Source organism: Euprymna scolopes, chromosome 10 (assembly GCF_053919585.1).
Source record: "Euprymna scolopes isolate OS-2025 chromosome 10, ASM5391958v1, whole genome shotgun sequence".
Taxonomy (NCBI): domain Eukaryota; kingdom Metazoa; phylum Mollusca; class Cephalopoda; order Sepiida; family Sepiolidae; genus Euprymna; species Euprymna scolopes.
Genome location: NC_136491.1, coordinates 994,072 through 1,012,744, shown reverse-complemented (window position 1 = coordinate 1,012,744; position 18,673 = coordinate 994,072). Strand labels below are relative to the sequence as shown.

At 33.2% G+C, this 18,673-nt stretch overlaps 1 protein-coding gene across 19 annotated transcripts in view; it reads right to left on the bottom strand.

Moving 5' to 3' along the window:
- Positions 1-18,673, bottom strand: part of LOC145285776 (ralBP1-associated Eps domain-containing protein 1-like) — a 309,459-nt gene that overhangs the window by 36,294 nt on the left and 254,492 nt on the right. For 11 of the 19 annotated variants that reach the window (XM_080134129.1, XM_080134137.1, XM_080134138.1 and 8 more), the window contains 2 exons: positions 17,195-17,303; positions 8,678-8,938 (listed from right to left, as the gene is read on the bottom strand). In XM_080134129.1, the coding sequence (XP_079990255.1) occupies positions 8,678-8,938; positions 17,195-17,303 (370 nt within the window). Of the gene's footprint in view, positions 1-8,677; positions 8,939-15,448; positions 15,545-17,194; positions 17,304-18,673 lie in introns of all 19 variants that reach the window. The other 8 variants (XM_080134143.1, XM_080134130.1, XM_080134139.1 and 5 more) reach the window with 2 other exon arrangements.

Below are 18,673 nucleotides of genomic sequence, written 5' to 3'. Positions count from 1 at the left end.
GATTCTTTACAATAAACTTGTCATGTTAAAAAAATATGCTTCCCTTTTTATTCCAATTGTCTTAAAAACAAACATTTCACAAACAAGTATTTTTAATTTTAATTTATTAAATAATAACTTTACAAATGTCAGCCATTTTGATGTCTGTAATAAACTATAGTTAGCCAAACACATCATGATTTGGATATTTCTTGTGTGGCTGTACAACTATTTTTCACCATTTTTGCATGTTTTTACAAACTTTGTAAAAGACTTCATTTTTTTTTTAATTAGAGAGTACTCATGAAAACAAGTTAAAAACAAAAAAAACAAAAATAGTAATCTCATTTCAAGAAATCATTTAAAAAAATGATGAAAAGCTGAAGGACCTAACAATCAAACATGATACTGCAGTTTATACACAGACACAAAAATTACTGATCCAGGTAAAGTCACTACATAGTAAATCAAAATTGTATTTTCACAGAGTTTATGACTCTTTGAATATTAATTCTTAAAAATTGGAGCAGTTGTTTTTGCATGGTTGTAAATAAATGTTAAATATTGAACGAGTAGACCAGCTCACATAATAGTTAAGGCTAGGGTAACAAGTACATCGAGAATAAAAGGAAATGCTATAGAGAAGGTGGAAAGATAGAGAGATGGATTGCAATATAAAGATGCTGCACACTTTTTCTAACCTCTTCTAATTTGTTTTTTATGGCCCCCAACACTACATAGACCTACTAGTATATATATATTTTTTGAAAATCCATGGATTAAGGAAAAACTTAAAAATTTTGTATTCCTTATTGAATAGTAAATTTCTCATAAATTTTTTAATTTACTGAATTTAACTCTTTCACATTTATATATATTATTAACATAATACCAAAGATGTATGCCCTTGATGAGAAATCAGTACCTTTATAGGAGACAACGCTCCCAGGCAGAGGTGGACTGTCATGGCAGACATATAATAAAGGCAATGTTAAATATAAAGTTAATGTTAAATATCTGGGTTTTGTCTTCATTCCTGAGTGTAAATGTTCTGCCATATTTATACATAGTGTCAGTAGTCGGATTAAAAAAAAATAAAGCGGGAATCAAACAACCCATCTCAAGTCAAGAACAGAAAAAGATACACAGCAAAGTCAGCAATCACACATGACAATACTCACTAAAAATGTCTAAACTGCACGAACCCTCATCAAAACAGACTGAAATTGATCCAATAACTCATGATACAAATACAGCAACAACAGCTTGCTATGCAGGAACAAATGACATAGCATGTTTATTATCTGCTAAGCAACGCGCACCCACACCATTGTTACACCACCCATGTGTGAGGTCCGAGCACCTGGTCATAGAATCAGACTTGTCAGATAATAAATGGATTATCTTCAAAGATGCATGGCCACTACAAAGAGATGCTACAGCCCACTGAGCTACAGAAACCCAAAACGAGCTAGAGTCTGTATGCAGTTTGTTAACAAAATGCTGTTCAATTTCATTGGTCCAAATGCCCTATGTCACAGAGAAACAACTGCTAAGACACATTAAATCCATTGTAGTGAAATCCATCCATCTTGAGATATATTGTCAACAATTCTTTATGATGAAGCAAAGTGATGGGGAAACTATCACGTCCTTCATTTCCCAATTGAAATCACAGGCTATGATCTACGCCTTCTAAAGACAATATGGTTGCAGCAACCAACAATGTGCAACCTCAATCTCTGAGGATATGCTTAAATTCCAGATCATTGCCAGCTTATAGGACACATCCCACCGAAGTAAAATTTTGACAGAGATTAATTATCTGCCAACCCTGAATGACTTGACTGAATGCCTATTGGCTCTGGAATATATGGCCAGAGCATCAAACCACTTTTGACCAGCAGAGACCCCACAAATCAGTCCAATCAAATCTATGTTGTCACAAAAATTTCCACCATAGTTCAGGACATGAGATGACAACAAATGCAAAGGTTATGACCATTAAGCACACCCAAAAGGTTGCAGGCGATAACCCACTTGGTGTAAATCATGCCACAAATGAGGAAGAGAAAACCACTTTTCAAATACATGGCACAGTATAGCATTATCTAATGCCGAAATGGAGGATGACCCTAATGATGACACATTCTTCATATCAATCATGAGTATGTAGCCCAGATGTCTAAAGGAAGAAAAGGAAATTCTACATGGATAAACAACCAGTACATACGAAGCCAACCAGCGCCACCTTCATTTGTTAATATGAAATGGACATAAATCTTGCACATTTGATATGTACAAACAAGGAACCACAAACCATTTACTTAGCTGCCATGGTAGATGCAGGTACAGTTGGATAGGATATATTAAATGATATCGGGTACACTTCCAAGCATCTACTGCACACTAGGCATCAGTTAAGTGACATGAATAATGACTACCAGCTCATCATAGGAGCTCATGTCACTTGGTGATGTGATATGCTTAGAGATAATTTAAATCTGCTAAAAAATTAAAGGCCTATAAATGTCACAGACAGCCCTAAAAAAGCTAAGGATTATTGAAAGCAACTTTCCGTTGCAACTTAGAAGTCAAGTAGCGGCGAAAAAATAGACTAAACCAACTGACAGTACATTAGCTCCTTGTGAAAGTCCATACAAATCGCCCTTCCCACCATCAGACAAGCTGACATTCTTCCGGTATACTATCATGATAAACTAGAAAATTGGATCAAGAGTCACTTTGCCAGCAGTGCGTTCAACACCTGTACACAAAAGTTGCAGACCATGATGGGAGGAACACTCACTATTACATTCTTGGACAACTACCAACTTAGGGCCATTCAGAAACCGATTGCAGTTCCCAACCAGTGGAAAAAAGCTATCAAATCCCAGGTAGATGCTGATATTGCATTAAACATCATTAAAACAGTGCCAGCTGGGACATCAACAAGATGGTATTCCCAGAATGATCACAGTTCCCAAAAAAGATGGCAGTCTACATAGAACAGTTGATCTGCAGAATTTGAAGGCAGCAACGAGACGGGAAACACACCATACATCCTTTCCATTCAACTATGTCAATACAATACCCTCAGGAAAAAAAAAACATTCTCGATGCTTGGAACGGATATCAGTGTTCCTCTTGCTGCAAAAGCATGGGATGTTACCACTTTTATCATAGAATGGAGCAGATGCTGATATTTGCGAGCTCCCTAAGGATTACAAGCGCCCAATGATGGCTACAGAGAGATTCGACATCATTACAGAACACTTTACTCGTGTGGATGATTCCATTTTATGGGATGATGATATAGCACTATCTTTCTGGCACACAATTAGATATATCATGCTTTGTGCTGAAAATGGTATCGTATTCAACCCAAATAAATTCCATTTGGCAAAAGACAGTGGCGTTTGCTGGTTTTGACATCAGCCTAGCAGGGTACAAACCATCTCAAAAATTAGTTCAAAGCATCTGAAACTTTTCATCTTCAACAAATGTAACAGAAGTTAGATTTTTCTTTGGTCTGATTAATCAGGTTTCATATGTGCTTGACCAGGCATCCATCATGTCACCTTTCAGAGAACTGCTTAATGCATAACAGCCGGTTTTACTGGGACGATACATTGGAGCAACTCTTTCAGCAATCCAAGGATAAAATCCTAGATGACATCCGGGAGGGCATTTGAACATTTGCGATAAATCGTACATGTCTGACTACGGATTGGAGTTGAACAAGAATAGGATTTACACTACTCCAAAAACATTATGAGTACCCATACAAAATGGACCATCTTTGTAGGCCAGGACACTGGAATGTTGTATATGCTGGCTCCCCGATTCACTAGACCTGCTGAAAGCCTTTGGCCATAAAGTTTTTGTTTGAAGAGCTGCAAAATGTTTTAGATTACCCCACCTGGTACTTGCTATCAACCACAAATCCCTTGTTGATATTCAATGATCATGAAATTAAAACCTCAACATATTAGACATCCGAGATCAGGCTCTAATGTTCAGATGATGTTTCATTGTTTTTCTAAGAAAGAAAAATGTAAACATAATACCTGAGTTTTATGCCCTTGATGAGAAATTGGTACCTTTTTTTTGTTTTGTTTTTCTCTTTAAACAATCAAAAATGATGATTTAAACATGAAGCATTACTTCTATGATTTTATATTAGTGCAAACACTGAAGAAGCATAATTTTTGACAGATTTATACACTAGTAATTAAAAAGTTTGGTTCCTTTTTGTGTCATTGATTCAATTCAATATAATATTTTATGAAATAGAGATTTAAGATATATTGCTATTAATATGTACAATTTTGTACAAGATGTAGTTATCCTATTTTATGATTAAAAGAGGTGTTTTAAAATACAATGTTAAACCCTGTAATATTAGGTTAAATAAAAAAAAAAAAACATACAAATTTTACTTTAATCAATTTCTTTGCAGCTGGAAAAGTCCATTATTCAAAATAGAGGATAGCAGTTGACAGGGTGAAAAACGTGATTCAAATTTTGTGGAAGGGATTTATACAATTTCACTGCATAAGGTTTTGTTTGTGTAAACATCAGTATTGAGAGAAAGAACAGGGTGAGAAAGAGAGAAGTCATGAAGAAACGAGAAGAGATGAAAGAGAAAGCGAGAGTCTATTATGACATCAGAATGTATTCTGATTTGTGAAATCTTATTTAAGCTGTAATAATATTTTATTAATGTGAAGAATATTTAGCTGGCAATTATTTTTACAGTACAAAGACAGGAAATGTTTGTTTCAAAAGAATTAGAAACATTCATTTAATTGAAAGAAAATTTATCTGACAATTTTTACAGTACATAGGCAGGGAATATTTATTGTTTTAAAAAATAGAAAAATATTTATACAAAATTTAAAAAATTTAACAGTTTAAAGCCAAACAAGTGCAAAATTTCATTTAATAAAGAAACATTATTTATTAAAATTAAATAAAATTTAATTTTAATAAACAAATATGTTTAGTTATTGAATGAGATTCTGCACTTGTCTGGCTTTAAACTATTAAATTTTTGAATTTTGCATTTCATAACAGCCCTTACAGTGGACTTCCTAAGAAAAATATTTGTTTATTTTAAAGAATATTTAGCTGACAATTATTTTCATGGAAGAAGAATTATTTCTTCTTGACAGACACTTATTCATAAAAATTACTTTTAACAGTAAATTATACAGATTGATGTAGAAAGCACCATAGAATTTCGACAGTTTATTCCACTAGTATTCTTTCTAATTATTACAATAAGCACCAGTGATGGACTCTTTATGCATTGAACTTATTATTGAAGAAATTAAGGACAAAAGGTGTTTGGGGCTTGGGTGAATGATCGAAATCAGTATAAAAAAAAAAAAAAAAAAAAAAAAAAAAAAAAGGCTCAACTCGTTTATAATAAACCTGAAACATGAATTAATTTGTTCTCCAACATTTTCATTGCATCAGCAAAAAACAAATTATTTTAACGAAATGATTTTGACCTGCGAAAAATACAAATAAATTAAAGTCCAAACAAAAAATGATGATGGCATAAATAAGAGCAATACAAAGAAACAAGATAATTTTTACATGGCAAAAATTCATAGAGACATACAAGACATTTGTGTTAGCATGGATTTACCGAAACGTGATAACAAATTAATATGGCCATTTTAATATTCACAGACAGACAGGATGGCTGCTGCAGTGATGATCAAATGAATAAAACAAGCAAAACAAAGCCCGACAACCAAAAGAAATACATCAAACAAAAATAAAACATGCAGCAAAAACAACAGCGCCAAGCTACGCGTTCATATCTGGAGCAGCGTTGGCCCTTTAAATATATTGTTTGAAAAGAAAGGAGGTTAAGAAAGAAAGAGAAAAAGATTAAATATGGCCGAAAGAAGTGGGTTGCTCAAGGAAAGAGAGAAGAAAGAGTAGGTTGCTTGGGAGGAGAGAGAGAGAGATAGAGAGAGAAACAGAAAGAAGAGCAAATGGGTCAGGAGAGCGAGGGAGAGAAAAGGCCAGCTATACAAGGAATAGAACCAGAGAGACAGAGACAGAAGTGTAGCCGGACTAGAGAAAAAATAGAAATTGAACTAGCACCAGAGAGAGAAAAACGGGAATTGGACTAGCACCAAAGATGGAGAGAGTTAATGGGAACTTGACTCAAAGACAGGAAAAGAGAGAGAACAGAAGCTAAATTAAAAACAGAGAGAAAGCAAGTTGAATTAGCACCAGGAATACAAATAGAATGAGAATTGTATTGAACTGGAACTGGAGAATGAACTAGAACCGAAACGGGGGGGGGATAATGAACGGACCGGGAAGGGAGGGAGGGGAGAGAGAGAGAGAGAGAGAGAGAGAGAGAGAGAGAGAGAGAGAGAGAGAGAGAGAGAGAATGAACTGGGAGCAGAAAGAGAGAGAGAGAGAATGAACTGGGACCAGAGAGAGAGAGAGAGAGAGAGAGAGAGAGAGAATGAACTGGGACCAGAGAGAGAGAGAGAGAGAGAGATAGAATGAACTGGGACAAGAAAGAGAGAGAGAATGAACTGGGACAAGAAAGAGAGAGAGAGAATGAACTGGGACAAGAAAGAGAGAGAGAGAATGAACTGGGACAAGAAAGAGAGAGAGAGAGAGAATGAACTGGGACAAGAAAGAGAGAGAGAGAGAATGAGAGAGAGAGAGAGAGAGAGAATGAACTGGGACAAGAAAGAGAGAGAGAGAGAATGAACTGGGACCAGAAAGAGAGAGAGAGAGAGAGAGAGAATGAACTGGGACCAGAAAGAGAGAGAGAGAATGAACTGGGACCAGAAAGAGAGAGAGAGAGAGAATGAACTGGGACCAGAAAGAGAGAGAGAGAGAATGAACTGGGACCAGAAAGAGAGAGAGAGAGAATGAACTGGGACCAGAAAGAGAGAGAGAGAGAGAGAGAGAATGAACTGGGACCAGAAAGAGAGAGAGAGAGAGAATGAACTGGGACCAGAAAGAGAGAGAGAGAGAGAATGAACTGGGACCAGAAAGAGAGAGAGAGAGAGAATGAACTGGGACCAGAAAGAGAGAGAGAGAGAGAGAGAATGAACTGGGACCAGAAAGAGAGAGAGAGAGAGAATGAACTGGGACCAGAGAGAGAGAGAGAGAGAGAGAGAGAGAGAGAGAGAGAGAGAGAGAACTGGGACCAGAGAGAGGGAGAGAGAGAGAACTGGGACCAGAGAGAGGGGGAGAGAGAGAGAGAGAGAATAAACTGGGACCAGAAAGGGAGAGAAAGAGAGAGAGAGAGAGAGAGAGAGAGAATGAACTGGGACCAGAGAGAATGGACTGGGACCAGAGAGGGAGAGAGAGAGAATGGACTGGGACCAGAGAGGGAGAGAGAGAGAATGGACTGGGACCAGAGAGGGAGAGAGAGAGAATGGACTGGGACCAGAGAGGGAGAGAGAGAGAGAATGGACTGGGACCAGAGAGGGAGAGAGAGAGAATGGACTGGGACCAGAGAGGGAGAGAGAGAGAATGAACTGGGACCAGAGAGGGAGAGAGAGAGAATGGACTGGGACCAGAGAGGGAGAGAGAGAGAATGAACTGGGACCAGAGAGGGAGAGAGAGAGAGAGATAGATAGATTGAGAGAGAGATAGATAGATTGAGAGAGAGATAGATAGAGAGAGAGTAGACAGGGACAGAGACAAAGTAGAGGGACTGAAGAGAAAGAAGAGGTACCGGAGACAAAGGAGAGAAAGAGAGAGAGCGGGACCAAAAAGAGGGAGGGAGGGACCAAAGAGAGAGAGAGAGAGAGACCAAAGAGAGAGAGAGAGAGACCAAAGAGAGAGAGAGAGACCAAAGAGAGAGAGAGAGAGAGAGAGAGAGAGAGAGACCAAAGAGAGAGAGAGAGACCAAAGAGAGAGAGAGAGACCAAAGAGAGAGAGAGAGAGAGACCAAAGAGAGAGAGAGAGAGAGAGACCAAAGAGAGAGAGAGAGAGAGACCAAAGAGAGAGAGAGAGAGACCAAAGAGAGAGAGAGAGAGACCAAAGAGAGAGAGAGAGAGACCAAAGAGAGAGAGAGAGAGAGACCAAAGAGAGAGAGAGAGAGACCAAAGAGAGAGAGAGACCAAAGAGAGAGAGAGACCAAAGAGACAGAGACCAAAGAGACAGAGACCAAAGAGACAGAGACCAAAGAGACAGAGACCAAAGAGAGAGAGAGAGAGAGACCAAAGAGACAGAGAGAGAGAGATAAAAGAGAGAGAGAGAGAGATAAAAGAGAGAGAGAGAGAGAGAAAGATAAAAGAGAGAGAGAGACCAAAGAGAGAGAGAGAGAGAGAGATAAAAGAGAGAGAGAGACCAAAGAGAGAGAGAGAGAGAGAGATAAAAGAGAGAGAGAGAGAGACCAAAGAGAGAGAGAGAGAGGAGGACAGGGACAGCGAGAAAGGAAATTGAATTATAACGTGGTAGAAAGGGAGAAAAAGTATGATAACTGGTACCAGAGAGAGAGAGAAGGAAATTGAACAGAGAGATTAAGGAGTGAATTTGGACTACAGAAAGAAAGCAAAAATGTTTTATGACAAAGGAAGTAAACTAAGAAGGAAGAGAGAAGGCCACGTTCTATTGGGATTTGGCATCACCTTATGATGATACCTCATACAATACTTTGATTCTATAGAGGGGTATTTTATTAGACTTGAACGCGTACCTGGGGCAGTTTTCTTGGTTGGCACAGGTCTAGGGCGGCCGTGCAGGGAGGCGTTGATTGATGGGAGGGCCAATTTGGGAGACATGGGTGAGGAATGGTCAGTTGGGATTGCAGCAGACAAATCATTAAGCGATGATGGCTCAACGCCGTATGACATTCGTTGTGGTGGTTTGGATGTTGGACTGACCGCCACTGAGGAGGCATCGTGCTGGTCACCACATACGACTTGTTGTACAGTGTTACAATAACCAGCAGACAAATCTGAAAATCCAAATAAGTAGATGTCTTGGTAGGAGGTCTCAAAAAAACAAAACTTTGGTGTAGAATTCGTTCAACAATTCTCTCATGCAATTTAGTTTTATAGATCAAATAAAAGTTTTAAAATATATATATGTGTGCATGTGTAATTTTTTGATTTTTAGTCAGGCTCTATAATTTATTTTTGTTTGAATTTTTTGATAGATTAAAAAATAAGAGATTTAGTTTCAAAGTCAAAACTTTGAAAAGTATTTTTGTGGCAAACATTTTCAAATTTTTAAATATATTTTACTTAAATCATTTTAATTTCTACACATTCCAAATATTCATTTTTATTCTAATCAAATTATTCTTGTATTTTAAAGAATGTTTTTTAATGAATTACTCCACAAATTGATGTTTTTCTGCGATCACTAAGAAATAATCCTCCTCATTTCTCTGCCTATTGGCGCAGATGTGTGTTGACAGCTGATGATCTAGACAATCATCAAGAAGCTTTCAGGTCCAAAAGTGGTTGTATTTCAATGGTGGAATTGCAATTAGTCAGCCATTTTGTGCTCAAGAACATGATTATGTAATTGTAAAAATAAATGTGGAAGACAAAAATCTCTCAAAACAAATACCACTAAAATGAAGTTGATATAGAGGAGACTAAAGATAGATCCGTGGAGCAAAAGCAATCCAATGCTGTGTGTTTGAAATGGCAAGCAACTGTTGATTTGGGAGAGGCAATCCTTACTATAAGAGATCCTTTCTTTTCCTGCTGTGGTTCATGATATGATGCAGGCCAAGAAAGAAGCCGTCTCAATCCAACCAAGGTGAACACCATTGTAATAACAACTTTAATAGGCATTCTAGTTTCACTTGCAGCAACTACTGTCCATCTTTTCGTAAAAAGAGAAAGAGCAAGAATCTCTTACAGTAAAGATTGCTTTTCCTAAATCTGCAGTTGCCTGCAATTTAAAACATATGGCATCGGACTGCTTTTATTCATGACTTTATCTTTGGTTCCATCTACGTCAACCTTATTTGAATGGTATTTGTTGTTTGGAGAGTTTTTTATCTTCCACATTTGTTTTAACATACGTGTAGTCATGTAAATGTGATAATTCAAATTTGTTATTTTCTTAAATTGAACGATTATCACCATTTTCATCATGTATCTTTTTCTTTCTATTTTTGAGCCAAACACAACAAATAATCATCAAATTCCTAAGCAATGGACTTACTCCGACTCTACAGCCCTGATGGTTGCTATTTTAAAACAAATTTTACAGAGAAGGAACAATTTTAAAACATTTTTATTGTTTGTTAAATTTATAAATTTGAACATTTTTACCCCAAAATAATTAAAGGTGTACTTATTCAACTTTACTTAAATCATTTTAAATTCATCATATTCCATACGTTCATTTTTATTCTTGTATTTAAAAACAATGTTTTCTAATGAATTACTTCATGAATTGGGAGTTTTTAATTTTTCTGTGACTAAATAGAAGTAATCCTTTGTACTTCTCTGCCCCAACGTCATAAATATATCTGTCCACAGTCTTGATGGTTACTATTTCAAAACAAATTTCACAGAGGGAGAACAATGTTAAGACATTTTTATTACTTGTTAAATTTATTAATTTGAAAATTTTTACCCAAACATTAAAGGTGTACTTGATTCTAAATTCTATACAATGTTAATATTAATTGTAATTGATTTGTGGGTTCATAGGGCATCATTTTGTTGGCCGCTGCACAAGGATTCCTTCATCATGAGATGTAAATGTGTTCAGCCCCCAAAATAAGCTTGATGGTTCCGAGTTCCATCGAGATGAACTGAAGCACAACGAGTACAACACGAGGAAGGCAACAGACTGAAGAAGCTCAGGCAACACAAGTTGAAAATATGAAACAACATGCACAATAACTTTTGGATTAGAGATGAGCCACTCAGTTGATAGAAAACAATTCTTTCACTATGAGGTGGTATGTTATAATAACATCGCTAATACGACAATGCAATGAAGGATAAATCTAATAAAAGATGGATGTCTAACTAATGTCAAAAAGAATCAGTTTTAAACATTTTACAATAGATTCAGAATAGAAAGTGCTCAGAATAATCTGCAGATGCACTATATATGCATACATTGAGTGAAAATAAAAATAAAAATTGGATTTGTATATAGTAGACTAATATAACTAAAATCGTTCAAAACTTTTTTTGTTCAAAATTCAAACTGTTATAAAACATTCTTGATGGTAAAAATTCTATGCATATATCAGAAATACATATATCAGACTTAAAAGTTTTTCAACAATAAACATCATAAAAAATGAGCATCAATATTAGATTTTTGTTAAGGGGTTTCTGTTATTTGGGAAAAAAAATCTTGAATAGAGAAACTTGGTTGCATCTTTAAAAGCATTATTTCAGAAATTTAATTTGAAAATTAAGGAAAAAATGAATACTGTTATATAATTTTTATATTAAAATCTTTCCCCCCCCCCCTTGTTTCTAAACCTTTCATTGTTAAAAGAACTTATTCATAAAAAAGACTTGATCCAAACAACACAAAGAGACTGTGTTTTATCTCTTCATTTTATTGATGGTATTAACCCAAGGGATCAGCTTCTTGTGGAGAAATAAAGGTACACGTCTGGTGTTGTTGATGGTTGACGTGAAGTCTGAATCAATGTGGGTTGCATGGTTAGCACAAATTTTGAATAGAGAAACTTTAAAAACATTGTTTCACAAGTTTAATTCGAAAATTTACAAAACCAAATAATGTTATATAATTTTTTTTTTCTGAAGTGACTAAAATCTTTTACCTTCCTCTCTCAAAGAGCCAAATACCACTAACAAAATGAAAAGGAAAAAACCCACTGTCTTCTCCTATGAATAAGTTATTTTAACAATGGAAATTTCAGAAAAAAAAAAAGGAAAAATAATTATTTTAATCATTTAATAAAAGAATTCTACAACATTATTCGTTTCAAATTAAAAATCTTTTATTACATAAATTTGAAGAAGATTACCAAGTGAATAAAAATTTTCAAATTCAAAAATGTTTCAAAATTATTTTTGATTGATATTTGATTAATGAAGTTGGTCACATTTGGCTAAAGATGACAAAAAAAATTTAAGATAATATAAACAAAAGTTGACAAAAGAAAATGTAAAAATTTATTGAAACATAACTTAACTATGAAAACATTTACTTTTTTACTGAAATTTTAATTTTGTTTTTCTGTTTCATAGTATATCAACAGTTCTGTGGGTTATTTAAATGTAAAATATGAATACTAGAGTAAACAATTTTAGAATAATGATTGTAATAAGAAAGAAGAATAGTAGTAATAATACTTAGAATAGTTATTGCTACTTTTCCTATAACTGAAGAGAGGCAAGAACCCCACCCCCTTCTTAGTTATTAGTAAACATATATGAATGTAACAGATTTGATAGCACTTGAACCTGGCTTGCTGACTTCATATCCACATAATTATGCCACTTGAGTACATTTGATTTTGTGTTTACCTTATATAAAAAAAAGAGTAAAGTAAAAAGAAATGAAGAAAAGTCTGTATGATGTTTATATAGACAATATGAATGATTCTTTGATATGACAGAGGCACATTAAAAAATTCAGATTTTTCTTCTATTGAACACAAATAACACATAATACTTTACTCTTAGTTTTAAACTTTAATTCAAACTCAAAATTATGTTTTTTATGCATGTAAATATTTCAATATCACTTTTGAATTGCGATAAACATTTCTATGCACATTATCAGCCATTCCCCCACTTCATTAAATTAAATTTAATTAAAAAAGCAAAATAAAACTATGATTTAACTGGAAAGACAAAGAAAAAAATTAATGACCTTTATTTGTGTTATGGCCAATAAAATTCAAGAGTTACGGTGAAGCTTTTAAACTTATGATTATAAAGTAATTTATGACTTTAATCAGAGTTTAAAATTTAAAAAAAATATTAAGTGTGGTGTACTTGAAAATATTTGATTGTGCCACTCTCATATGCCGAAACCATATGAAAGGATGATCAGACATAAATAAAGAAATATCAATAAGAACTATTAAAGATAAAGTACAAAAGTTCATGGTCAAATAGTGCAAATTTTTGCAACTTAAAAAAAGATGTAAAATAGCTCATTGCAATTCTATGAAAGTTAAATCCTAATTGAAAGAAAAAGAAAACTACTGAATAAGCTCAACAGATTCCAGGAAGAAATTCTAACATACAGTATAAACCATATTTGTTCAAATTCTCTTAAAAAAAGTAAACACGGTAATAGAGTTCAAGAAATATTCAACTTGTCTACAGGCTTTGAAAAACATGTTTTACAAAATTGTATTTAGACATTAAAAAGTCATAGTAGAGGCCACCTTTCCAAAAATAGGTCACTGTATGCTTTTTTTGCCCTATATTCTTCATTACTTTACAAATATTCGTTAATTTGTAGAGAGATGGCAGAGACATCACCTGTGAACACAACTAGATTTTAACGGAGGTCACATAATATTATGTGTCTAACTACAAGACAGTTCATGAAGGACACTTGTGCAGTATCAGTTCAAATGCTCTTCAAGAGCAGCAGTCAGGCCTGAGTGAATCAGTCTGACAACAGTAAAAAACCTCAATGTAGATAATGATAATTATGCAAGCCATTCTGCACATTTCAAAACACTACACAAAAATGAGTTACAAATTTTGTAGTCATTGCTTATTGTAAAGTTGTGGTTGCAATAATGCATCAAAGTTTCACACCTCAAATCTGCCGTAGGATTGGTTGAAAGTGAACTTTTGAGGCTGTGTGAGCAGTTTCAAGACTCAATTTAAGTAGGCACCTCTTCTCTGTGGGTTACTTTAGACATTGTTAAAAAGATCATTATGGAAGTAAAGAAAACCAACAAGAAAGAAATCAGAACCATTTCTCAGTCAGTTTATAAGAATAGTATGGACACACTTGAGCTGCATTTCAAGAAAGGTTGCACAGAGCTACATAGAAGTTATTAGACATTTACTTTAGGATAAAGATAAAAGCTAAAACTTTCTTCTGCTTTGATATGATTTTTTTAAACAGCAGACAAATGCTAAACTGTCTGCTTCATAGCTTTCATGAATTAATTTAAAATTATTTGGATTATTCAAACTACTGTTCTCATCTTGCATAATATTTCAACTGATGTAAATTTTAACCTTCAGTTGCTTCTTGTGAATTATAGAATTTGAAACTGAAACTGCCCATATTTTGTTTTGTTTTTTAAAATGTTTTCAAAACCTGATTGATAGTTGAATACTCTATAAGCTTTTTGTTTTTATTTTCTAGTTGAGAAAAATTTCTTTGAAAATATGGTTTAATGTGTATAACTAAAATAGTGGCATTAGCAAACTAAGCCAAATTGTGAATGTAGAGTTGAATAAAGACTAATGAGCCTAAATGAAGATCTCATGAGAAAGTAGGCATCAGGTGGTTCGGGATATAATATGTAGGAATCAAAGAGGATGAAGATAAACCTAGATATAATCTTTAACAAACAAGACAAATGAAAATATTAGATTTCTAGTCATTTTGAAGACTGAAAAAACAGAAAATATTTTGTAACATTTTCAACAAATATTAATGAAATTAATCACATTAATTTTATTTCTATCAGCCAAATATGAATTACTGACTTTTTTTTTTTTCTTATGATATTTATGCAGAATAAGGATCATGGTATTTTAAGAATTTTCTGGGTAGTTTACATAAAACATGAGAAAGTACCAAACGAAAGTTTCATGATTTTTTTTTTGTTGTGTAAATGCTGTCCAATTTTTTAAATGAAAAAAATGTATTATTTCTGTTATGAATTCAATTGAAAAATGAAAATATTCTTTTTGTTATTACAAATAAAATATAAATAATTATTGAACAATTTTTAAAAAACTTTCTAAAAATTCCAATTAAGAAAAAAAAAAAATCATTGTAAGTTTCATGAATATTTATTTTTTGAATAACAGACAAGTTTTATTTTTTAATGATTTTTTTTTACTATTTTTATGATTTTATAATGTAATCAAGATAAATATTTAGTTCTTTTTAATATAATAAATGAATGATAGCAAATGTTTTCTTAAATGATGTTGGTTGCTGTGATTTCATTGGTTCAGTGTTTCAGCACTTTTTGGTGTTTTATGTAAACTGCTTAGAAAATTCTGATGATGGCACAGTTTTTATTTTGTAAAAGTACCTGTTTTTAGGAATACCTTCAACCTCAATTACAAAAAAATGAAAAAGGTTCAGTAGATAACAAGAACCATTGTAGATCGTGTTTCTAAATAGGGAGTCTGTGAAATGGAATTTCATGAAGCACCAAAAGAAGCCGACTCTCATACTAAAATAGGGATGTGGGATGGGAGGGGGGGTCGTCATCTTGTGCATAGATCCTTAGGGCAGAAATCTACGTGAGAAATGGAGAAGAGAAATTCTACTCTAGTAAATACTTAAATACCTTTTTGTTTGTTGGTGGGTTGCCAGCATGTCGGGCCAGTATTTTGACGGAATGTGGCCCAGTATCTCACTAAGTTGGGGTTTAGATATGCAATGTCTGTATTTGGCAGACCATATAAAATAAAACAGCTCAAGTAGGAATTATAGACAAAGTATTACTATAGAGAAGAATAAAAATCATAGCTGAATAAAAACAGAGACAAAGCACCAAAAGGTTTCTTTTCCATAATAAGATGAAGAATTAAGAAAAGAAAAAGTAGATGCAACAAGAGAACAAAATGATGTCTACAAACATGTAGTACTTAGAAATGAAATAAAAATAGTATTTCCAACTTTGTGATAGATTTGCAAAAGTAAAAATGGCAAAAAAGCAGAAAGTGGATAAAATTATTTTTTTTTAAATAAATTAAACAACTTTTCTAATTAAAAGAAAATAATTCATAAAAATATTTTCAATGCAAATCATAATTCTGCTGTGAAAATATTAGTTCACATAAGAAAAAGAAAAAGCAATATATTAAAATATATAAAAAATCTGCAAAAATGTATAATTCGTGGTTTTAAAAAAGTTAAAAGCACATCAAAGAAAATCAAAATATTAAGACATTCACAAGTTAAAAAAAAGTTATAATTTAATTGGTTAGAAGAGGAAAAAATCATTTAAACGCAAATTGACCCCAAAATATCAAAGTGGAAGAATAATAACTAATGAGTAAGATTAACACGTTTTAATTTTAAAGGCCAGTTGTAAATTTTATGAATACTTGTTTAATAGTTCAAAATTTATCCACATACTAACAGAATGAGAAATTAATTTTTTCTCATTTATAATATGCATCAAAATGATGTTATCCCATTGCTACGAAGCGTCAAGGTTTTTAACATCATACACTTTCAGCCAACTTGCAGAATTTTTTTTTGTTTACTATTTGTTGGCAGTTTCTGTTTTTAACAGTTCTACTCTTTGGTTTGTATTTTTTGGACGACTGTTCTCATTTAGAATGTTATTTTTGTTTCAGCTGATATAACCTTTGATCTTCAGGTGTCTTGCCAGGATCCTTATGTTGAATTCAGGTATCTATACTTTAAACTGAACCTTTTATTTAATCCATGAGAGTAGATTGTTCTTGTACAATCAGAATGCATGGTGTTAGAGCACAACAGGTAAAGTGTTATGTGATAATCAGTTCTAAGTGAAAGTTTTCTTAATATTGAAGATTCAATCTGCATTATAGACAATATTAACATAATAAAAATTATGCAAGACTTCTACTCGAGTTTGATATTAAAAATTTCCCAAATCCGACAAGATGCACTTTAAGAAGGTCGAAGGTTACATCAGCTCAAATGTCTTTAGAATAATATACAAGAAGATAAGAACAGTAGTGTGAATAAAATGATACAAATGATCAATCTGGTATTGTTCACCAGCAAAAGACACCTGAAGAATGTTGCAGGTAAATTGAAAGATATAAATAATCTTAGATGTGTTCATTTATTTCAGTCATCTTAATAAACTTAGTTTTCTTTTAGAAGCATTCTTCATTTTCGGAATATTAAAATTCCTGTCGTCTTTTGAAAAGCCTTGTCCAAAATGCACAATCATATTTTGTAAGCAAATCAAGGAAGGTAAGGGGTTGGACAGAAAAATTTTTAGTTGGCAGAGATTTTAAGGTTAAAAAAAGATATGAAAAATGGGTCATTTTTTGTACAGAAACACTAACATTAGACATGTAGTACCACTGACCTGCTGCCGTAGCCGCTGCTGTCCAGTTATTCCGATCAATTATTTCTGGAGGAATTGGATGACCATCTGGAGACATTCGTAATGCAACTGGGTGAACAATTTTGGAATCCTATCACAGTAGAAATAGATTCAAAGGAAAAAAGAAAAAAAGAGGGAGAATATAGACATTAATTTCACTTAATAAAAATGAAAGAATAAATTGCATTGTGTTAATAATAAACTTCTGTGTCAAGAAGAATGTCAGGTTATGTAGTTATAAACATGCAACAAGTATGACACAAAAACAAAATGAGAACTTTAAAAAAAAGTATTGCATATTCAGTAAATATTTAACAATAGTAATGTAGTTAAAAAATAATTTTGCTTTGTTTTAGGTGCACAAATGAACCATAACACTAGGCTTGTATCAAAGTTTGAATTCTAATCAGAAATTACTTTCTTGATACCAACTTAAAGCCTTCAAAATCACCTTCAAATGCCAAAGACTACACTGTAAACACTTTTCAGACATTTTTTTTCTCTTGCTATTATCTTTATACATAAAGTTAGGTATGTGTATGTTTGTACATTTCTATGAAAAAGGATTCATTTTGAAACTAATAAACCAATTATAAATTTTCAAACATAGTTGCTAGGCATAAGTATCTGATCCTAGTCGAGGATAATCCAAGGCAACTACACTATTAGCTAATATATAATAATAATTGAAAAAAAAAAAAATAGAAACCATTAGCTTCTCCACTCTGATATAAGAGAGAGTGCCACTTCTTTCCCAGGATTGTTCACTTACCCTGTATCCTCACGTTTTAGTGCCAAGTGTTTAACAAGAGGGCATCAAGTCATGTTTTAGGAGTCTTTGGTAGGACTCAACTAAGGACTGAACCTCGGTTTCTCAACTGATTAATGAACACTCTAAACATTATGCTAAATGAGCTGGTTTATATTTACTTTAGTTTCATGCAAAAGGGGCTAAAAGAGTGTATAAAGCCTTTTGGGAAAATTAAGATACCTCAGGTTTTTTGAAATTTTAATAGATACTAAACATCAATAAATATTTCCAAAATTTGAGTTTCCTTGCAGTATTTTAAAGGGGTTTTAAGGGCATAATATGGGTACAATCTCATTTGAAAACTCAAATAATTCAGATTTGTATTGAATTTGATCCATAGACATTAAATCCTAATTAAGCAAGATTCCCTGAATTTCAATTTCTTCATAAGATTACTTAAATTTTAGACTTTTTTAGAATTAAAATTATGCAATGAATTTTTATCAAAATTAGAATAAGAATTCTAGACATAAGGCTTAGTAGCATTATATCTTTATTTTAATCTTCATTAAAGAGACATAAAAGTGGTGGAAAAATGTTTTGTTCAAAGAATTCATTTTATCAGTATTCTGCTAAGATATCTAATACATAAAAAGAAAATGTGTTTTAGTTTGTGTGTGTGTGTCTGTGTGTATTTGTATGTCTGCCAA